Genomic DNA, 24,241 nt, shown 5'->3' with positions numbered 1-24,241 from the left:
GATCAGCAAAGTTTGAGTCATGCCTCCTATAACCACCAGAATCAATATTGCTTTCAGCAAAGGAGGTTGGGAAAACTAGATATCCACATGCAAACTATGTTCCCTCTATACTACCTTTGTTGAGTTTTTATCATGAACGGATGCTGGATTTTGCCAAAAGCTTCTTCTGCATCTATTAAGATGATCATGTCATTTTTTTAATCCTTCTTTTCGTTAATGTGTTGTATCATGTTGATTGATTTGCAGATACTAAACCATCATTGCATCCCTGGAATAAATCTCACTTGATCACGATCCTTTTAATGTATTGCTGAATTTGGTTTGCTAATATTGTGTTGAAGATTTTCACATCTATGTTCATCAGGGATATTGCCTGTAATTTTCTTCCTTTGTAGTGTCTTTGTCCCGTTTTGGTTTCACGGTTATGCCGGTCTTATATAGAATGAGTCTGGAAATGTTCCCTCCTTTTCAATGTTTTGGAATAGTTTGAGAAGGCTAGGTATTAACTCTTCTTTAAATGTTTGGTAGACTCCCCCTGTGAAGCCATCTGATCCTGGTCTTTCGTTTATGGAAAGTTTTTTGATTAATGATTCAATTTCATTGCTAGTAATTGGTCTGTTTAGATTTTCTATTTCTTCCTGATTCAGTCTTGGAAGATTATATGTTTCTAGGAATTTATTCATTTCTTCTAGGTTGTTCAATTTATTGGCATGTAACTGTTCATAGTATTCTTAAGATTGTATTTCTGTGACACCGGTTGTAACTTCTCTTTCATTTCTAGTTTTATTTATTTGGGCCCCTGTCTCTTTTTTTCTTGATGAGTCTGAGTTAAGGTTTATCAATTTGGTTTATCTTTTAAACAGATCTTTTCATTGACCTTTTCTATTATTATTGATGGTGGTGGTGGTGGTCTCTCATTTATTTCTACTTTCTTCCTTTCCTTCCTTCTGCTAACTTTGGGCTCTGTTTGTTCTTCTTTTTCTAATTCCCTTAGGTGGAAATTTAGGTTGTTTATTTGGGATTTTTCTTGTTTCTTGAGTAGGCTTGTATCACTATAAACCTTCCTTTTAGAATTGCTTTTGCTCTGTCCCATAGATTTTGGAAAGTTACGCTTGTATTTTCATTTGTCTCAAGGTATTTAAACATTTTTCTCTTTGATTTCTTTGTTGACCCATTGGATTTTTAGTAGCATGTTGGTTAGTCTCCACATGTTTGTGTTTTACTCCAGTGTTCTTCTTGTAATTGATTTCTAGTTTCATACCTTGTGGTCAGAAAATGATACTTGATATAATTTCAATTTTCTCAAATTTATTGAGACTTCTTTTGTGGCCTACCATGTGACCTGGGGAAAGTTCCATGTGCACTTGAAAAGAATGTGTATTGTTTTTGTATGGAATGTTCTGTAACTATCTGTGAATTCTAAATGGTCAAACGTGTCATTTAAGGCCACTCTTTCCTTATTGATTTTCTGTCTGATCTATCAACATTCATTGATGTAAGTAGGGTATTAAAGTCCCCTATTATTAATGTATTACTACCAATCTCTCCCTTTATGTCTGTTAATATTTGCTTTATATATTTAGATGCTCCTATGTTAGGTGCATATGTTTATGAACATTATATATCTTCTTCTTGCATTGACTCCTTTATCATTATGTAATGCCCTGCTTTGTCTTTTGTCATAGACTTTGTTTTAAAGTCTATTTTGTTTGATAGGAGTATGGCTACCCCAGTTTTCTTTTCATTTCCATTTGCATGGAATATCTTTCTCCATCCTTTCATTTTCATCTGTGTGTATCTCTAGCTCTAAAGTGTGTCTCTTGTAGGCAGCATATATATGGGTCTTGTTCTTGTTTGTTTGTTATTATTCATTCAGTCACTCTACATCTTTTAATTGTAGAGTTACCTTTAAAACGATTTTAAAGGTAAAACGATTTACCTTTAAAACGATTATTGATAAGCATGTACTTATTGTCATTTTGTCACTTATTTTCTGGTTGTTTTGTAGTTCTTTCCTTAAAGTTCTTAATTTTTATATATTAAAATTTATCAATCTTATCATTATATTCAATGCTTTTTAAAATTTAGTCAAAAACAATTTTTCCTAACCATGTTCATGCTTTGGCTTTTACATATTAGTCCTTAATCATTTGGAATTGATTTTTACATATGTTGTGAAGAAGGAATACAACTTCATCTTTTCCCATATGGACAACATTTTCTCTTCTCCTATTAATCAAATTGTCTCTCCTTTCTCCATTATCTGTCATGCCACTTTGGTCATATACCAAACATGTTTTGCTTATCTCTGCACCATGTCAGACAGTTTTAATTACCATAATTTCATAAGAAATCCTGCTGCTTGGTAAGGTAAATCCCCTCCTCCTGTTATCGTTCTTCAAAAATGTCCTGGCTATCTCATTATTGTTTCATGTAGACTTCAGCATAATCTCATCAAATTCTACCAGGAATACCCTGTTGAAATTTTGGGTGGAATTGTATTAAATCTACCCGTTAATTTGAGAAGAACTGACATTTAATGATATAAAACCACCACCATTTTGTTGGTCAGAAATACGTGGGTCAGGATTCCGAGGAAGCACAGCAGAGACGGTTCTTCACCTACCGTGACATCTGGCCTCAGGTGGGAAGATGGAAAGACTGAAGGGGACTCAGTAGCTCACAGCAGGACTCGTCTGAAGGCTCCTTCATTCACATGTCTGGCTGTTGAAGCCGGCTGTCTGCTGGAAACTCAGCTGTGGCTGTCATTCAGAACATCCACTTATGGCCTCTCCATGTGGCTGCCTGGCTTTCTCACAGCACAGTGGCTTGGTTCCCGGAGAACCAAGAGGAAGCTGTATCACCTTTCACGGTCTAACCTGGGAAGTTACGTAGTATCACTTCCAGCCTAGAATCATAAACCCATTTCTGGAGGGAGAAATACCAGTCACTTTCTAAGAAAGTAGATGGGATAGTAAATACTGCTGTGGCTATCTTTGGAAAACACAGTCTGCCGCATAAGTCTCCCTGTCTATTCACATGGTATCGCTCATTTTTATGTGTTTATAATTATGACTTAATAAACATTTCTAATTTTCCCTGTAGAGATAGTGCATGTTTAGCTAGATTTACTACTCAGTACATTATATGCTCCATAACTATTGTTAATGATGGCTTCTTATTAAATGTGTTTTTAGTTGCTTGTGATGTAAAAAATGCAACTGCTTTTGAATCCAGCCACCTTGCTAAACTCCCAACTCCTAAAATAATTTATTTAAAATTGTTTTGACTTTTTAATGTGATTATATCATCTGCAAATAATGATACTTTTATTTCTCCTTCCTAATCTTTATGATTCCAGTCAGTATTTTTTTAACCTCATTACACTGCATAGAACTTCCAATAAAATTTCAGTAGAAGTCATAATAGCAAGCCTCCTTGTGGCATTTTTTAATTGTAAGGGAATAAATACAGTCATCCCTCGATATCCACAGGGTATTGGTTACAGGACCCACACGGATACCAAAAATCCACAGATACACAAGTCTCATATAAAATGGCTTAGTATTTACATATGGACATACTCCCTCACAATTTAAATCATCTCTGGATTACTTATGACATCTAATGCAATGTAAATAACTGTAAATACAATGTAATTAGTTGCTGGTGTGTAGCAAATCAAGTTCTGCTTTTGGAATTTTCTGGAATTCTTTTTCCTAATATTTTTGATCCGCAGTTGGTTGAATCCGAGAATGCAGAACTGCAGATATGGCAGGCCAACTGTACTTCTACTGTTTCCACATTTAGAATGCTGGTGCTCTGGTTTTTAAACATACTCTTTATTGTTTAAGGTATTGCCTTCTACTTCTGATTCACTAAGAGATTTTGACATTAATTAGAATACTATCAAGTACTTTTTCTACATGTACTAAGAGAAACATATAGATATTTTTCTTTTTTTATATACAATGTCTACTTGATTTGCTAGTAACATTGTTTAGGATTTTTGTCTCTGTTCATGAGATAAGTGGCCTATACTTTTCCATTCTCATACTGTTCTGGTTTGGTTTTGGTAGCATAGTTATACTGGCTTTTTAGAATGAATTGGTATTCTTCCTTCTTTTCCTATAACTCTTGCTAAGAGTTTGAATAAAATTGGGATTGTCCTTGGAATGTTTATTAAAACTTGCCTATAAAACCATTTGTCTCGTGTTTTCTTTGTGGGAAGATGATAATCACTACTTCAGTTTCTTTAATAGCTATAGGGCTCCTAAAGTCTATTATTTTTCAGGTCAATTCTAGTAAATATTTTTCCAAGAATTTGTCCATTTATGCTTTCAAATTTGCTAGCATAGAATTGTTGATCATATTCCAGTAGTAACTCTTTATTCTACTTTATCTGTACTTATGTCCCCCTTTATATTCATTATAGCATTTGTGTTCTTCTGCTCTTTCAGTTGATCATTTATGGCAGAAATTTGTCTACTGTTTCTTTTCAAAGATCCAGTTTTTGCTTTGTTGATTTTCTACATTGTAATACCTTTGATTCTATTTCATTAACTTCTGCTCTTTTTACTATCTCTTCAACTTAATTTAGGTTTATTCTGTCATTATTTTTCTAATTCTTAAGATATACACATGGCTTATTCATTTTGAGGCCTTCTTTTAGACAGATTTAAAGCTAAAAATTTCTCAAGGATTAAAAAAGTGAGAGAACTTTCACTTTTGCTGCATCTCACAGGTCTTTTTGTGTAGTTTTCATTATCATTCAGTAACTTTCCATTGGGGTTTCTTTTCATTGTGAGTTATTTAGAAGTTTGTCTTTTAATTTCCAAATACACAAAGATATCCTCCTTGTCTTTTTGTTATTAAATTTTAACTCAATTACACAGTGGCAAGAGTTCCTTCTATATGGACCTATTCTTTGAAATTTATTGGGGCTTTTTCACCTGATACTTGAATCAACTGTAAATACTTCACATGGACTGAGGAAAAAATGTGTCTTTTCTAATTCTTGGTTGCAGAATTCTGTATATATCCATTAGATTAAGGTTATCAATTTTGTTATTCAGATTTTCTATATCTTTTCTGAGTTATTGCCAACTTATCGAAAGTCAAGAGCATGGGTTGAAAGCTACTTCTGCAATACCAGGTAACCATTTTATCCTTACAGTTCTGCCACCTTGGGGTTCAAGTATTTTGAGGTTATTTTGCTAGATACATGTATTAAAATTGCCACATCTTCAGGGTTTCCCTGGTGGTGCAGTGGTTGAGAATCTGCCTGCCAATGCAGGGGACAGGGGTTCGATCCCTGGTCCCAGAAGATCCCACATGCCGCAGAGCAACTAAGCCCGCGTGCCACAACTACTGAGCCTGCGCTCTAGAGCCTGCATTCCCCTCTCAATAACAATATAGCATTCTTTTATTTGCTTTGTTCTTCTCCTCACTAATGTCCATCATGTTGATATTATCTAAACTTTTTTTCTTTCAGGTGTCTTATTGAAGTATAATATACATATAGTAACAGGTACACTTTTAAGGCTTTTTACATATGCATACACCTGTGTTACCACACCCTGGATCAAGGAATAAAATGTTATAGATCAAGACACAGAAGCCAGATGCTTGCTTTGTGCCTTTGCAGTTAACACACCCCAAAAGACTACCGTTATTATAAACTCCTGTCACCAGAGGTTAGTTCTACCTGGTATTTAACTTCATATAAGTGGAATCAACCAGTATGTTCTCTTTTGTGTCAGGCTTCTTTTGCCCAGCTTAACGTTTCTGACGTTTATTCACGATGTTGTGTTTATCAGTATTTTGTTAGTTTTTATTGCTGAGCAATATTTCATTGCATAAATATAGCACAATAGTTTTTAGCTTCTCTTGTTGACGGGCATTTAGGTTGTTTCCAGATTGGGCTTATTATCATTTTTATTGGGTTGTTTGGGGTGTTTTTGTCTTTGATATTCTTAGATTTCTGCAATGAGTGTATATATATTTTTTTTCTTCCCTCTCTTCTTTGGCTTTCTATGAGCTGTTTAAGTATAAACTTTATCTTCTCTTTTTAGTATTAGGAAATTTACCGCCACATTTCTTCAAGTACTTATTTTCTTTTTATTCTTTTCCATTTCTGAGACTTCTGCCATCCAGATGTGAGCACTTCTACTTCTATTCTCCTAGTTTTTATATTTTTATTTTGTATTTCCTTACTTACTGTTGTTTTCTTCCTTCTCAAAGATTTCCTCAATCGTGTTTTCTGAGTCATTAATTCATAACTCAGCTGGATCCATTCTACTTGTCCTACCTATTGTTGTCTTTCTTTCAACCTTTATATTTGTTGTACATACTTTTTTGTACATTTTAAATGTTTTCTCATTTGGGTCTTATAGTTTTAATTTCTTTCTTTATCTCTTTAAATTTGGCTAATTTAAAATTCCTGGTTCATCTGTTTTAACATTTCTGCTTCTTTGGAAAATGTATTTCCAGCATGTGATTTTCCTTTTGAAGCGGTCGTATTCCTCTAATGTCTTGTTATTTTGACCAGTGAGCTCACTTCCTGTGGGAATGTCAGACAAGTACAGTGAAAGGTGGTGCGCTCATCTGTAGGGCCCACGTCAGCTCAAGGGGTGGAGAGTGCGGGTCCAGGGCACCCATGGATCAGTCACTTCCACACTCCAAAAACCAACCCCTGCTTGGTGAGAAGCAGCGTTAGGAAGAGACGCTTTTCCGCTGCAGTGCCCAGGCCTGGGGCTCTGAAGCGGCAGGGCACAGCAGGGCCTGATGGAGATCAGTGAGCTCCACCTGTTTTCTCAGCCCCTCGCCACTGCAGGGGTTCTGTGTTGTGGCCTTGAGTTTGCTCATGCGCACCCTAGGCCCAGAGATGTGAACGGAGGGGCAGGCACTGGTTCCCTCAAGGCAATGGCTGGTGGGAGCGAGAACAGACCCCCCATGTGTGCTTTCCCTCACACAGCCCTGCGGGGCTGTCTGCTGCCCATGACCAAAGACACGGCCTCCCCCTACACACAGCAGCTCCAAGAGCTGCCCCGTGACACCAGGGTTTGCTCACCGTTCTCGCTCTCCATCCTGGGAGTGAATTTGGGAGGAGGGACCAGCAGTCCTGATGGTTCAGCATCATTGTTAGTACCAGCCCCCGTCTCCTTGACAACTTCAAATCTTTAAATCAGACAGAGCAAATGCCATATACATTGGATCTACCAGTTCTTTTGTTTTTACGCGGGCCTCTCACTGTTGTGGGCTCTCCCGTTGCGGAGCACAGGCTCCGGACGCGCAGGCTCAGCAGCCATGGCTCATGGGCCCAGCCGCTCCGCAGCACGTGGGATCTTCCCAGACTGGGGCATGAACCCGTGTTCCCTGCATCAGCAGGCGGACTCTCAACCACTGTGCCACCAGCGAAGCTCGGATCTACCAGTTTTGAATCAGACTCTGTACACTTAAAGCTTCCCCGTTTGGGTCAAAACTCAAAATCACTGTGCAGGAGCTGTAGTATTATCCTCACCTTGCAAATGGAACTGTGTATTATCAGCTGTGGATAGGAAATATGCATGAAAAATGTAAAGTGATGCAATCACAGACTTCATTCCCTATTGCAATGGTACCAAGAGATTAAGCATTTTCCCCAATTTTAAGTCAAGTATTGAAAGCTTCCTTTCGGCCTTTACTGCTGCCCCTCCTCTCTTTCTGTGCAAAGTGGTGTCACGTTTATTTTAGTCAGGTTCTCACAGTGCCTGCTGCTGCCAAATGTGGGCACTAAGAAACAGGAACTGGAAGGAAGCTGACAGGTTATCTGTTGATTTGTGCTTTTTACACAGCATGGGTAATGCAAACTGGCTTCTTCTGTTTGTTCCACACTGCTGGGGTTGCAGCTTATATAACTTTCAGAATTTAAGGTTCTATTTGCAAAAAGCTGATACCTACATCCTGCCTCCCAAAAAGAATAGCCCAAATAAGATTTTTAGTAAGCAATGGATCTTGCAAGTTTAGACTAGAATCTTTGTTCCATGTCAGTGCTGGTTATATTTTCAAATCATATCTAAAATATTGAGGTTTTATTCCTACTCTGCTAAACTAAAAAAATATTCTAAGGATTTTAAAGTGTTTTTAAGCAGTGCTTTTTGGTTTCATTCTTTATTTTTAGAACCTAACAAAAATCTATTCTCATATAAAACTACTTATAGTAGTGGCATTTTGACAAAGTCTACAGAATTTTAGCCTAATTTACATTATGAAATTCTGTAGCTTTTGTTAATAAAGTATTTTCCATATTCATCCACTCATTCATTCATTCATGTAAATAAATATAAACTGAACACCTGCTTTGTGAGGCATTGTGGGAGGCATGGAGTCACAAGCTGAGTCAGAAGTCCTGTTTTGAAGCAGACAGTGGGAACAATGACTTTATGCAAGTGAGTATAATACAAGGTGAAAAGCACTAAATGATGTAAAACTGAAAAAAAAAAAAAAAAAAAACGACTAAAATTGGTGTGGAAACTCAAAGAGTAAAGACTTTCCTGCCAGCTGGGGAACCTGACACAGCTTCACGGGCGACGTGACATTTGATCTTAGCCTTTTAAAGCAGGCAGAAATGGAAACATAAAGGTGGGTGGAGGAAAGTTAGAGAATTCAATCAAAGAGGCAGGAGAAGAAAGGGCACGGATAAACAAGCCAGAGAATGTGAAGAAGGTACAAGGTAAGTTGAGAATAATGTCAAACAAGGACCCGTGTCCTTTATCCTCTGGCCTTCTTTGTGTCTAATACAGGGAGCCAGGCAAGGATTAGCCACAAAAACAAACAAGAGGATGTTCAAAGTTTCAAGAAATCTTAGAAGCTCATAGTATAACCTCTCTTTATTGGCCACCAGAGAACGGATTTGCTAAGCTTAAACAATTCTCTCCATTTTCCCAATAAACATACCGGCCAACCAACGCCAGAGCACATGAGCACAGGGGCGAGTGGACCTCCCTCCAGCACAGGCTCCTCTGGCTTCCACTCGGCGAGTTTCATACTGACCAGGATCTGGCTGTACTTGTTCCTAAAACATCTGTACCGCTTGGACTCCTTACTGTAATTATAGAATTTGGTTAAATACTAAGGACAGCGGTAAGATGAAAAATAATTATTTCTATAAGAGCTAAGTTGGATGCTTTGCAAAGAATTAGAAACAAGGAGTCACAAATTGCTATTGAATCTGGTGAGGTGAATTAACTACAAAAGAAAGTCAGAAATAATAGAAATTTGGAAGAATTCTTGGATAAAATGGTAAAGAAAAATCTGGAAGAGGTTGAGGTTTAGATCGCTAAGTGTCTTAGTTTTTGCTCCGCTTCCAGAAACTGAAACTGGAAATTGTCCAGAGATGTGATTTATGCCCCAAAACATAACATCAGTGAAGGAACTACCTTCAAAAAAGGCCTCAGCCCTTATTAAGAGACTGGGTAATGAACACATATTTACATACTTGAAATAAATGGTAAAAGTACATATATTTTTTAATCTTCCAATTAATTTTTTGATTAATTAAACTATCACTGAGAATGCTGGTATCTGCTCAGACCAACTACTCTGTCTTCACAGCCATATTTCTCTATGATAAGCAGTGGGTTCTGACAACTGAAGGCTTTCATGTCATGGGAATAAACCCACACCAGGAAGTGATCTTACTTTATTCTCCGACAGTACTATCTCCAGTTCTAAATGCAACTAGACTTAATCACAAAGTCTAAACGCAGATCGAATAAATTCAGTAAGCATCTAACCTCTTATTTTTAATTTGGGAACATAATACTTTAACTTCTAGTTGTATCATGTTTTTCTCTTAAATCAGCTAGAACGTTGGCCAGTGGGGCAGGGATTGGTGGTTGCCTAACTGAACCCCTTGTTCCTTTCTGCCCGGCAGAGGCCTGTGTTACTAAATGTGCAGTGAGCCCCGCTGAAGGACTACAACCCCTTCGCTTCCGTTGTAGTCAACACACTGTTCTGTCCAAGGACCTAAGGGCAAGTTGTTAGACTGCTCTTTTGGGAAGCCTTCTGAAAGGGGCAATAGACAGCTGGGGGAGTTCTTTTCCTTCCAGATGTCCACGTGGCAACTTGCCGAAGGAAGAATGCATCAAAGAAGGATGGGCACTTGAGCCCCTGAGGACACTGTCAGCCAAGGACTGCACCCCACCCCAGGGTGGCGATGGGGAGCTTGCTGGCTGTGGAAAAAACCAAAAAACAGAAAAAGAAACTCCTCTCTCACTGAAGCCATTATTATTTTGGACTTTCTACTCTGCAATCATGGCTTTTCCTAAGAGATATAAGAGGTAACTTTTAATAAGAGGTATCATATCCATATACTGATTCTTTGCGATCCAATCTTTACAAATAACACCAGAAAACGATTAAAAATAGTTTTCCTCTTTATAATCTGTCTCTTCCCAGGGTAAGCCAAGGGAAGAATGTTCTAACAGAGTATCTGAGGAAGTCATGTTTCCAGAACTGCAAGCAATCTGCTACCAGAACACCAAGCATTGCTGCCCAGATGAATGAACCAAATGGGACGCAGACGCTCCAAAGGCACGGCTGCGGGCACGGGTAAGGCCACAGGGAAAGAGATGTCATTGGAAAAGAAGAAATGCATGAAAGAATTTTTCCCTTGGAGTCTACATTAAAGCACATACATTTCTCTTGGCTTTCATGTGAAATTAGTTAAAAAGAAATTTATTGAACGTTACCATATGGATCTTTTATGAAACACCGTTTTTTAAAAAAAGCAGATTTTTTTTTTCTGAAGCAGATTTCCCAAATGCAGAAGGAGCAAATGAAACACAAAGATGAACGTTGTTGGGAACAGTTAAAACAGTATCTTGCCGAGCCCCTCGTGTCTCGCTGCCAAACCTCAGAATCCCAGGTCTTGGCGTGGTCTTCCCTACATCCTGAGCCCATGTATGAGGCTTGTTACCTGAGTTTTATAAGGAATTTCCTTGAGGAATAACTTCAGACTTAAGAAAAATAAGCTCTAAGTTCCCCAAAACTAAGTTTCCTAATTCACAATGGCCTTTTATCATCCATTCCCCTAATTTCCTGGATCACACAGGCCAACAACAGGTGGCAAGAGGAAAAGGTCTGCTCCCAAACTGATGGATTCTGTAAGCTAAGATTTTCTTCCGGCTGCTAAGGTTATAATTTCTTGTATTTTCCATTTTCACAATTCAAATGGAGAAAGGGCAATATTTCACCAACTGACATTCAATCAAGACAACCTGTTGAGCCGAAGAAGAAAAAGCATCAGGTCACCCAGGTGTTTAGAGGTATTTAGCACCTCTATGCAGTGCTTTGCAAGACTTAGATGACTTGCTCTAAGAGGTATTTAGAAGAAGAAAAAGCATCAGGTCACCCAGGTATTTAGAGGTATTTAGCACCTCTATGCAGTGCTTTGCAAGACTTAGACGACTTGCTCAATGTCTGTGCCTTTAGCGACCTCAGGACTGTGGATGTGCACTTCCACCAGAAACGGATGATCTTTTTGGAATGTGGGAGCCTTAGTTCTGACAACAAAACTCACTTTCCAGCACATCCCCCTCCCCAAAGGGAGAGAAGCATTGCAAGGACACAGAAGAGTTAATGCTTTAATAAAAGAGAGATACATTTCTGAGACTGTAAGAATAATCAATCACTGATAACATCTAATAGACAATGAGCTATGTACCAGGTACACAGAGAGGACTGGGCACTCAATCCTCTCCCCAACTTTACAAGGTAGGTATACTTATCCCCAGTGACAGCGGGAGATATGGCCTGGAGGCTGTCCCAGGTCCCTGCAGCTGTGCAGGGTGAGGCCAGGGCTGGCCCCAGGTCCATATGACTCCAGAGCCCTATGCCCTTAACCACTTCGCCACGTTCCCCGAAAGAACTGTGGTCACACCTCGTATGGCAGGAACAGGAATGCCAGTCATTATTCTTACTCATCAATCTGCCGAATTTAAGAAACATCATGGGTCAAGCAGCAGATCCCAGGAAATGGGGGTAGACAAGGTGCAGCCACAAGACTAATGATGGAAAATATACTCATCATCTGTAGTAATTTAACACTACAAAGGAAAACTGGTGACCTGCAATTAAATGGTCAAATTCTATTTTTCACTCCATTATTTACAGAATACCAAAGAAAAGTACTTCCAGCTATTCACTTCTGAAAAAGATTTTAGGAAGAGTGGGGAAAGGCTCCAACTAGGTCAGCTAATTATTCTACTTGTTTCCTGTTTTCAAAACCAGGGGCTGCCTCGTCCCCCAGACTGCTCAAGGCCCTAAATACAGACACTTCAGGATCAATGTCTGCCTGCAACCTCAACTTCCCTCTTCATCACCCACAAACGGATCACCTAGCCACTGCACTCACTCACCTCTAACACAGGTACAACGGCAGTATTTTAGAGAAAGACAGATTAAACAATAAATGTTTGGAGAATAGTGCCTGTGACACAGAAAGAGCTCTTTAAACGGAAGTTACAGCGAAATCTGTTCTATCAGTCATCAATGAGGGCTTCAAGGTGATACCAAGAAAATGACATAGAGTACAAGAAACCAGGAAAAAAGGAAGAAACAATTCCTAAGATTCCTGCTCTTAGAATTCTTCAGAATACTGGCATGTCCATTGCTTCAAATTAATTTGGGCTATCCAGAAACTTCTGAACTTCCTAGACCTATTTTTCAGATCTCTAATGAATAACTTTCAGAAACCACCAATTTATCTGCTTCTATTTCAGCATTAACACATATTTTGTCCCCATGCTTCTAGCGTAAATAACATCCCATGGCTTATTTGATTAATGATAGCAATTTGCTAACAGTACTTAATAAAAAAAAGGTTTTTTTTCTTTTTCTTGTTAATCATAGTTTAATTAGAAAACTTGTTCCTAAATATGAGTGTGTATACATGTGTGTGGTGTATGTGTATGTATATGCAGGATCTTAGTTCCCCGATGAGGGACTGAACCTGGGCCACAGCAATGAAAGCGCCAAGTCCTAACCACTGGACCACCAGGGAACTCCCAATCTTAAGTTCTGAGTTCAGAACTACATGTTGGTTAAGAGTTATGTGAGGAGGTCTTGACAGAGTTGTTCCTGCTAGATTTGTCACATTCCTGTTCTTCATGATGTTCTGAGCTGAGACAGAATCTGAACCCAGGCCACGGTACATGACCATAAACACTATTTCCCCCTTTTTTATTACACAACATTTCAGAGGTTGAAAGGTGAAAATAATAAAATATAACATTTATAAATCATATGGAAAGGAATTACTATCACTAAAATTTGCAAAAAGAAGCTATTCACAAAATTATACACGCTTACTACAAATATTCCTTCACTGATGTGTATGCTTTGAAAAATAAGGATTTGTATGGATGAGCCAAATTTCACGTAAAAATTTTTTTAAAAAAGGAAATCAGAGCACAATGTCTTCTTTCCATTCCTAAAATTTATATTCATGAGACTGCTAAAAGCCTGTAAGCAGCAATTATTAGTCAATTTTCAGTTGCTAAAAATATTTTATTTTATTAAATAACTGATAAATAGGATTTTTACAAAACACATTGCATAGAAAAAAAAGAGTTTGTGTTCCCAGGACTCTCTATGCCCTTTGATGCAGAGGCTTAGCACGTCTTCAGGGACAGGTCTACACACAACTTGCTTCAAGGTTGGCTCACCTGTCCGGTGGCCGCTGGCTTCGGGGCAAAGCATCTCAGAGCGCTCATGAAGAGTTAAGTTGCTGCACAAGGTTTTCAAGACATTTCAAATAATAGGCATTTAGAGGAGTTTCTTCTGAGTTTAAGAAAGCTGAGACAGAAAAATGAGAGCACAGAAGAGCAATTTATTAAACTTCAGCACTGCACTGAACAGTAGACACTCACACAAACACACGTGAATAGGATTATCTGTGACAAAGTTCTATTCCAGTTCTTGAGTGCTAGCATTATAAGAATATTTTTTAATATTTAAAATATTAAACATTTTAAAAATTAAGAAGTTACGGAATTTATTACTGGTTTAGCCACAGAGTATAAACAAAAATCAATATGCCTCCATAATGGACACTATTACCTACGATCCCAAATGAATGCCTTGCTCTTTTTACGGACCACCCCTCCTACCACATAAATTCAAACATTCACTGCCTCTAGAAACTCATGGTCATAGCTAGAAACAAACCGAAGGGGGGGGGGAAACCCCAAACCAAACCACTTACAAATAAATTACACTATAAAAACATAAAAATTAATAGCCAACAGACACAGAACAGTACCGGAAAGACACAGTTCAGTACCTTAGCGGAAAAAAGGTTTAGAGAATAATGCTCACTGAAAACTGGTATCACTTAAAATGAAAAATGCACTCTGAGAGGAAAACCCTGCCTCATATCATGGTCACATCACAGGACCGAGTGGATGCAGGGGCAATGGGATCTATTCTTGGAAGACTGTAATTCAACTCCCTGACGTTAGATCAACATTTTCTGTTCAAGGTCAGTTCTAATTGGGCCTAGTTCTTATCATGTAAGAACATACTTCAGCACAGTGGTGGCCACCGGCAAAAAGAAATGTGATACAAAAAAATGAGTTGGAGGAAGATCACTGACACGTCAAGAAAATACTGTATCTCAAACATTCATCTATTAGAACATTTTATTATTTTAAAAAATATTACAATGAAAAACATGGACCAAGTACTGGCACACTTTACAATGCCTCAGCACAAAAGCTCCTCAAACTCAGTGTAGAACATCAGTGTAGAAAACTGCCATTTTGCTGTGAACTGTCCAAATGTATCATTAATCAGAGAATTCAGTGAACAGCTTCCAAGTTGAACTAAAATCTCTTTAATAATAAAACTTACTTTTCTTTGCTGTGGAATATGCTTCATCCACTCTTCTTTTTATTGATGGATTTTTCAAAGTTGTTTTTGCCTAGGATAATATAGAGCAATCCATCAATTAGATTTATTCCCATGTGTTTAATTACCAGGATAGCACAATACTAAGTCTGCACTTGTTGACTACGCTATTAAACAGGACGCTACAGAAGAGGATAATGTAGCTGGAGATTCTACACTGCTCCAGCCCACTGTGCCACCGCCCACATCCTTCCCTATCTGACTTGATTTTTACTCTACTGTCCCATGTTCTTCCTTCCCTGCCCTTTTCCCCCTTCTCCCCTGATCTCAATTTGCTATTTTAAACTATGCCATCTCAGTTTCAGTATTTCATTATTTCCTCAAACCTCAGATTTCAGATCAAGGATACACAATACTAGCAGTCGGTCAGTTGGTCAACAAGTATTTATTGAGCGATTCCGAAGTGCATAACCCTGTGCTGAGCCCTGGGGGTACAGGGGTGACAGTGACAAGAGCAGCCTCTGTCCTCACAAGTGCTGACACCAGCCAGTGCGCACCAGGGACGGCCAGCTGCATGAGCACCGTTTGGGGATGGCCATCTATCCTAACACTGTCACCTGGCCACTACTCAGCCACTAGGTACACACAGGTATTTCTCTCAGGAGTGAGACGTCTGCAATCAAAGAGAAGGCCAGAGGCCAGAGAGAGCAGGTGCAAGTCCCACCTGCTGGCCGTTCCCCTGGGGCCGGCCCTGTGTCACAGCCTTACAAGGACTGAGCTGACTTCAAAGTTCAGTGATGACGTGTCCTAGAGAAAGGCGAATCTCGCAACTGGATAAAACTTCATTGTTCGGCCTGATTTCAAGATGAGTTTTTCCTTGACACGTCTTTTAGAAGAAACAGTTCATACTAGCATTGTACCAATATGGCAAATCAAGTTATATTCACAGGGAGAATTCACTCGAGAGAGAAACACTTGGAACTGAGACACCTCCTATTGAAATGATTACATGAAAGACTTTGACAGATAGTTTACTAATGGTTTGAACACACAAAGGCAACACTATCTTTGACTCTGATTTTTTCCTTTCTGACAGTCCCCTGACTTCCGGACAGCCTTGGTGTTTGCCCCCTAGGGACAACAACGATTTTAAAAACTGACCTTTTGGTAATTGTGAATCAAAGCCCAAAGCGCAGCTGCTCCAATCCTCTGAGCATTTTGATTCTCACTTTCCAGACAGGAAGCTAGCACACTAATGACTTTTTCTAATAATAAGCACATTAAAAGAAAAAGTTCAGTCCCAGACAATACATTGTATTCATATCTTAGACTGGTCAGATAACCCCTTTTTACCCACCAAACAAATAAAAAGTTGGCAAAAGCAATCTTTTATAACACGTGGTATGTGGGAGAACCACCTGGAAACAAATTGTTTTCACAGCAGGCACAGAACTGTCAGGGAAGCCACGGCTGCTTAACTTTTTAGGCCCTAATTCAACAAAGGCACATTCATTTAAAGACAACGATAGAGCAGAAGTAAGCCACTACACAATGAGTTTATCAATGAGCCGTTCAATCATATCTCACATTTTCACATGCAGGAAAATAGGACTTGCTCTTATGATAAATTATAAAGACATTATACAAACATATCAATAGCATGGGCTACTATATAAAACAATAATCAAGAAATACCATATTAGTTAAGCCTTATAAAAAAGGACTAAACATTTCAAAGGCATGTTTGTGTGTGTGTGAGAGAGAGAGAGAGAGGAAAATGTTTTTTAAAGGCGTAACAACACACAAGATACAGCCCCTCTGTGCAAAGCTGGCCAGAGGATGAAAGACTTACAAATTATCTGCAGCAGCCTACTCATGTTAAAGTACAGATGTCTAGCCCCAAGGAGATCGTCCAAGTGTTTCAGAACAATACACGAACCTATTTTACTACTTAACTGTATGGATCATTCAATTCTATCCAATTATTTTCCCTCTAAAATGTGTGATTTTAAAAACACGTTGCATTCTTATGGGTGAAACACTTGTTATTGGGAACTCTCTCTATGCATTATCCCCACCTCAATGAATGCACCTAATGAAACTGTAACCTAGCTGAGGGTACACTCTGTGTGTCTGCTCACTGATGAATATTCACATTGCAAGTTTATTGTAGGGGCTCAATAAATACTAGTTGGATGAAAGATTCCATAACTAAAGCAAACAAAAATGATTTCAAGTAATCTTATTTAGCATTTTTCAAGAAATTTTAAGAAATTTAAAATCTTTTACAGAAAAAAAAAAAAAAGTGGCTCCATAAAGTTAACTGTGCAGCAGAGGGACAGACAGCGTGGAAGTGAGGTGTGGGTGCTGCAACTTTCTGCCGACTACCCCCTCCTGCCTCACCACCTGCTCTGCACTCCCCGCCACCTCTGCGTCATAACCTACCCAGACCCAGGCTATATATATACAACTGTTACCTGATGCAATTCATCATGTGAGGTGATGGGTGGCAGCTGGTACTCTTAGGGACCATCATCAAATGGGAGGGTGATTTCTGTGTTCTCCAGCTAAGTATCATCCAGGCATGTTTCCACACTTTTTATCAGACACTCAGAACATATAACCCATGATCTAAATAAGTTTATATAACTCCTTCAACCAGTTACTATCTCTTAACATTTTTAATAAAGTACTGTATAGGTACTGTATAATGTATGGGTCACTTAATGTAGTGTCCCCTCTGATAATGCAAGTGGATCAATTTTTTTAAAACACATTTTATTGTGAAATATAATTTGTATACAAAAAAGCATGTAAAACATGTTTAAGTTTAACAAATAGGTATGAACTGAACTTGCACAGAAACATAGAAATAACCTCGAGAACAGACGTGGATTTATTTTTATTTATCTGCTCGAAATTATCTGAGTCTCCTGAATCTATGGATTAGTGTCTGACGAAAACAGTTCTTAAAATGTTTAGCTGTCCTCGCTTACATTTCCTCTCTTCTCCTCTCCTTTGAGGACTTCAATTAAACATGCAATTAGACTGTCCCAATGTATCTGCTATGTCACTTACCTTTTTTTTTTAATTTTAAACCCTTTATTCTTTTAATCCTTTCTCATCTTTTTTAGCTGTCTGTGCTGCATTCTGGATATTGTTTCTCTGATCTATCTTCTAATGCCTAAGTTTTCTCCTCCACTGCACCTAACTTGCTGCCAGACATGTATACTGAGTGTTTAATTTTGGCTATTGAAGTTCTAGAATAGTGCTGTCTAATAGCACTTCCTACAGTGATGGAAATATTTATATGTATGTGGTCTAATAAGATAGCCAATAGCCACATGTAGCTAGAACTGAATATCTCATTTACACTTAAACACCTATCAGTGGCTAACTGAGTATCAGACTCAACAGTGAAGCTCTGCTTAGTTCTTTTTCTAAATCTTTCAATGTTTCAGTTTCCTATTCCCAGCAAATACTTTCAAGTTTGTCATTTATTTATCTAAATACTGTATAAATAAAGTCATTTCAAATCTCTGTTTTAGAATTCCAACATCTGAAATCTAGGCAGATAAGTTGGTATTTTTCCCCCTGCTATTTCTCACTCATATTGCCATTTCTCCTGACAAGCTTGGTCATCTTTAACTGTATACTGGCTGATGCTTTTGAAAAATTATTTGTGGAGGTTCCCTGAGGCCTAGTCCAAACTTGTCCTCCATCTATCAGAGGGCAGTTTGCTTCTGCTCAGCCCCCAGCGGCACTGTCAATCGAGGATCAGCTCCAACCAAGGTCATGGGACACTTGTCTATGTGTGTCTGGGGTGCAGAGCTGTGAGGGGCAGTCCGTGGTGCCCATTCTCACACTTGTTTTTCTTTTCTTTCTAGTCGCCTGCATGAGGTCTGGGGCACCAATTTAATTCTGATTCATCCTCTTCTAAGAGGTTAGTTCTTTGGGATTCCAGCTCAGTACCTGCAGGATGGTCCATAAGACTCCAGAGATTCCTGGCGTCTGTCCCCTCCCCTCTTGGCACTCCTGGACAAAAGCCCCAGCACACAAAGCTGGCAAATGTCCTGGGAGCTAAAGAGCCTTCTACAAACTTCTCGCCTCTCTGGGCACACACTTTCAATCAAAATTGGCCTAGAAGTTTCCCACTATGTTTTCAGTTCTTTCATTTTTTAAGGTGAATTTTAATATATTTTATCTAGCATGTTCTTGTTGTTTTCAGAGAGGAGACCTACCCTGACATGACCAGAAACAAGGAGTACTCTGGATCTGTTTAAACAGCAAAGTCAAGCCCCACTGCCCACTCTACTCCTGGCCATCTAAACTGGATGTTTGGGTGCTACTATCAGAGTTACGCAGCCTTGCTGGGAAGATTTTCAAGCTGCCTGACCCTGCCAAGCATGCCCTCTGGATCCCCAAGTGGAGACGGAGGCAGTGCCTGCGACACATCCATGTAGAAACAGCACTGTTGCTGCTTCCTACCCTGCCTTGAAGGCCCCTGATCTCACATCTGTGGGGCTGGGGAAAGCTACTTCTTTAAGCTAATGAAGGAGAGAGCACATTGCTGATACAAGGAAATGTTTAAAAATAAATCCTGAGTGATCCAGCCTTTTGGCTCTCTGAGCAGCATCCCGGCAGTCAGCAGTAGCAAGCATCTTATGAAAGGCAGCAAAAAGGGAGCCAAGAAGAAAGCGGTTGACCAATTTTCTAAGAAAGATTGGTATGATGTGAAAGTACCAGCTATGTTCAATATAAGAGATATTGGGAAAATACTGGTCACGAGAACTCAAGGAACCAAAATCACATCTGATGGCCTCAAGGGTCGTGTGTTTGAAGCGAGCCCTGCTGATCTGCAGAATGATGAAGCTGCATTTAGAAAATTCAAGCTAATTACTGAGGACGTTCAGGGCAAAAACTGCCTGACCCATTTCCACGGCATGGATCTCACGCGTGACAAAATGTGCTCCATGGTCAAAAAATGGCAGACCATGATCGAAGCTCACGTTGATGTCAAGACTACCGACAGTTATTTGCTTCGTCTCTTCTGTGTGGGTTTTACTAAAAAATGTAAATCAGATTCGGGAAGACCTCTTATGCCCAGCACCAGCAAGTCCACCAGATCCACAAGAAGGTGATGGAAATCATGACCGGAGAGGAGCAGACAAATGACTTGAAAAAGGTGGTCAATAAACTGATTCCAGACAGCATTGGAAAAGACACAGAAAAGGTCCATGATGTTTTTGTTAGAAAAGTAAAAATGCTGAAGAAGCCCAAGTTTGAACTGGGAAAACTCACGGAGCTACAGGGTGAAGGAAGTAGTCCTGGAAAAGCTATTGGGGATGAGACAGGTGCTAAAGTTGAATGAGCTAATGGAAATGAGCCACCAGTCTAAGAATCTGTTTAAAATTCAGACTTTTAATGGGGACAAATAAAAGATCTTATTTGTGGAAAAATAAACACAAAACCTTGAGTGATCCAGAAATGGAAAATGCAGACTTTTCCTTCAGCTCCCTAAAGCCTGACCTTTTCCCAACTCTCTCAATAATAAAATTGCAGTTAGCAGTCCCTAAAGAAAACACTTATTCTGAGAAAAGTGAATGCTAACAGGTGATGGCAGGAAGAGGAACAGACGCCTCACACAGGCCGTCTCACTGCCCTCTGAGGTAAGGCCCTAACGTCACCCTCATTTCACAAACGTAAGGACTGAGGGAGACACAGCGAAGGAGGATGGAAACCTGGAAACAAGTCGTTGGAGCCCCCCCCCCAGCCCCTCCCCCATGGCAGCCACACATCCCAGCCCCTCCCCCATGGCAGCTACACAGAGTCAGCAGAGGGGCCACAGGAAAGGAGATCATCGTTCATTTAGGTAAGTTAAAGGCTGGCTGAGCTTCTAAAATCTTCCCCTACATTTCTAGCAATTCAATAATTATTATCAGAAAAATAGAATCATGACTATACACAACAGAATATAAGCAGAATCCTTTCCACTTGGAAAACTCCGCGTTTCATAAAAAAACACCCCTAAGAAAAGTTTAAGTGAAAAACATGAATGGAAAGAGAATTAATACATCTGGAGCATCTACCATGTACCACAAACAGTGCCAGGCAGTTTATGTGTTAACAACTGATTTCTACCGAAGTCAAGAAAGGAGAGACCATTTTCTAGATGAAGAAAGTGGACCCGGAAAAGCTGCCCCAGGCGACGCTGCGGGAGCACACGAGGGCCTGGCATCCGGCACCAGGTACGTGGGAGACTAGAGCCCACTCTTGTCTTTTCATGATACACAGCTCCTCATAAAACTTGAAATCACACACCCTCACAGGAACAGCACATGGCTGCACAAACAGATGTTGCCACTTCGCTCCTTCTGTTCCAAAATTTTTCTGAATCCTCACCGATCCTCGCCTCCATCTGTCCTGAGATCAGAGAATGGAGTCGCTGTGAAGCTACTGTCACCATGTGCTGTTGGGTCCTGAACTCTGCTGACTGCTCAGTGTGGCTCTCAAGCTCACACACCCACTGGGCACCCACTAGTGACGGGCCTGAGTCTAGCTGCTCCAGATAAACGTGAACAAAAGAGGCAGAAACCTCTTGACGTGTAAGAGCTTACGTTCCGGTGCAGGCAGACGAGGAACGCACAGATATACACTGAAAACGCAGTGTAGCAGCTGGTGGTAGTGCTATGGGGAAACGTAAAACAGGGGAGGGGGCAGAGGGTGAGAGGGCGGGGAGGCAGGAGGAAGAGGTGGGGTTACCACGTGGACAGGCTGGTCTGGGCAGGCTCCACGGACAGGGCAGTGCCCGCTCAAAGGCGTGGAGGAGTCAGAGGACCAGGACGAGGGACGGGAGGAGGGAGGTGGGGCCCAGGCCCACCTCGGTACCGCCTCCTGGATCCAGCCTGGCTGTTGTGCGGCGACTTGTTAACCAGGGAGACTCAGCGGCAACTCAGGGGCGGGAATCACACCCGCTTCAATTCGTCCCTACAGCGGCAGCCTCCCACAGTGCCTTGAACGTGGCGCGTGACGAATAAGCACCTGGCACGTTATTTGTAAACTAACCTGTGTTTTCACCTGAATAACCACACGTATAAATGGATGCGGGTGGTGTACAGGCAGAATACTCACCATTAGCCAGGATCTTGGGCTTATTGGCAGGGCTGAAGCAAATGTTATGAAAAATAAGAAGAGGTAAATAAGGGCTGCTCTTATGCTTGAATTTGCTCATCTCTGTAAGTAAGTCTAAACAGCCATCGAGCCTCAGGATCATTTGCTGCCCATCTTCTCCAAACGATATGTTCAGGAGTAACTTCAACCAAAGAATGGTCAGATTACTGAGATGTTTATTTCCTCCTTTTGGCAATGTTAGAGACAGGAAGTTCTGTAAGAAGTTAGTCTGTGGATAAAGAGAGAGAATATTATTTTCCTCTTGAGTCTTTTCATTATTTTCCTAGTCCCTCAGAGATCACGTACTAGTATTCTGCTCCTCTTTTCCCCAACTTTAATTTCTCCTTCCTCCCAATACCTTCCAAATACTCCATCTATACTGTTTCCAGGTATAAGTGAAAAGGTTAAGGAGTGCTTAAATTTTAATTTAAATTTCAAGTGCTCAAATTTCAATTCTCACTAATCCTTTCCTGATGATGATACAGTAACTAGTCAACTCCTAGTTATTTAGGGTCGATCATTCAGTTTGGGATTATTTCAGGCTTCCTGAGTTTTCTCTTTCTGTCTGCCTTCTGGCAATTTTACTACCCATTTAAAGCGATCCTACAGGAAAGAAAAAGAAACAAAACCTCAGTCAGTCTTGGACACCAGTTAACAACTGTGGTAGTACCAAGGACAAGTGTTTTTTAAAAAAAACCTGTGGGTACATCTTATATTCACTCTACCCCAGCTGCTCATCGTTACAGATGATTTCTCGTGGCTACATGTCATTCTTGTAAACTTATAGATGAGAAAGCTCCATTACTTAACTGTAAGAGTCATTTCAACCTCCAAATAAAACCCCTTCTATAAAACCACACCGAACCCTGAACTATGTGAAAGACAATAACTTATTGCCTAGAATAATCTGTATGCAAACAAGGACAGAAAGCATAAAAGTATTAGATCGAGAGCAGCCAGGACAGCATGGGAACCACAGGCATTTGGATCAGGGCGCAGAAGTACAATCGCTTAACTTTCACAACTCTCCAGAGTAGCTCATCTTTCTTCCCGTTTAACAACCTATTCTGGCTTATTTCTTGGGTTCCCCTACACCTAAATCAAAATGTTGGCTTGAATCTATAAAATAAACTTGGCACTTTTACATAAAAGAACTGAGTACAAGAACGAAACGAGCTACAGGAACATTAGCAACACCACCCAAGCAACAAGTAAACTGCAGACCTGCATCCCACTCTGCCCTGCCCTTGCCATCACTCACATCTCTTCCCACCTCTCAGCCCAAATTAGTGCTTTTTAGATTCATCCCTTGCCTTTCCCATTCAGCTAGATTCTGCCATGATCTCGGAGATCTGGAGTTGACAACAGTGATAAAATATATGATAGTACTTTAAATTGTAAATATGCTCTGGGCAGTCCTTTTTGCTGGGCCTAAAGACGTTTTTAGACGATTTCCTGCACTGGGTAGAATGCAGAGAAATATGCCATGGTAGAGAGAACAGAGGTTATTTTAGAATTGTAGCTGTACAATAGCATCAGCTACATTTTCTAGTAACTACAGATGAGTTATGGGAGGTGTAGCTGAAAGTGTCCAGGGCTCGTTATAACAATGAGCAGAGGAAGGCTCGGAGGATTCCTAATTAGAGCAGAGGAAAAATAACCTGACTGATCTGCACCTGAAATGGAAATCCGATGAAATGGAGTCCGATCACACTTATATCAAAATACGCTTAAGGGGACTTCCCCGGTGGCACAGTGGATAGGACTCTGCGCTTCCGATGCAGGGGGCCTGGGTTCGATCCCTGGTCAGGGAACTAGATCCCACACGCATGCCGCAACTAAGGAGCCCACCTGCCGCCACTAAGAGCTGGCGCAATCAAATTAATATATATTTTTTTTAAAAAAAGGAGAAAAACAAAACATGCTTAAGTACCTTACCAAAATCATAGATTGGGGGTTGAAATATCGTAGAGATCATTTTGTTTAACCTAAAATTTTTTTGAATAAAGAAACTGAAGCTTAAAAAGAATAAGCGTCAGCTCAGTCACTCATCTGATCCAAGATTAGCATTTATATTCCACTTGGGAATTCCTACTCTGCTTCCTACCAGCGTGCTCTCCATAAGGAAGTGGCAGAAAGCACTGTCCCCCCCACCCCCGCCCAACAAAATCCAGTTGCG

General features: G+C 40.1%; 1 protein-coding gene across 5 annotated transcripts in view; it reads right to left on the bottom strand.

Annotated features, from left to right (window-relative positions):
- RTTN (rotatin) overlaps window positions 1-24,241 on the bottom strand; it is a 162,864-nt gene that overhangs the window by 12,198 nt on the left and 126,425 nt on the right. For 2 of the 5 annotated variants that reach the window (XM_024754912.1, XM_024754916.1), the window contains exons 46-49: window positions 22,024-22,291; window positions 16,054-16,157; window positions 14,896-14,965; window positions 13,586-13,839 (exon numbers count right to left, since the gene is read on the bottom strand). In XM_024754912.1, coding sequence (XP_024610680.1) covers window positions 13,754-13,839; window positions 14,896-14,965; window positions 16,054-16,157; window positions 22,024-22,291 — 528 coding nt within the window. In that variant the 3' untranslated portion in view covers window positions 13,586-13,753. Of the gene's footprint in view, window positions 1-13,257; window positions 13,840-14,895; window positions 14,966-16,053; window positions 16,158-22,023; window positions 22,292-24,241 lie in introns of those variants that run through there. The other 3 variants (XM_024754913.1, XM_024754915.1, XR_003004501.1) reach the window with 3 other exon arrangements.

Source organism: Neophocaena asiaeorientalis, unplaced genomic scaffold (genome assembly GCF_003031525.2).
Source record: "Neophocaena asiaeorientalis asiaeorientalis breed wild unplaced genomic scaffold, Neophocaena_asiaeorientalis_V1.1 scaffold124, whole genome shotgun sequence".
NCBI classification, from domain to species: domain Eukaryota; kingdom Metazoa; phylum Chordata; class Mammalia; order Artiodactyla; family Phocoenidae; genus Neophocaena; species Neophocaena asiaeorientalis.
The sequence above is the reverse complement of the archived record's forward strand: the minus strand, read 5'-3'. Positions and strand labels throughout refer to the sequence as shown.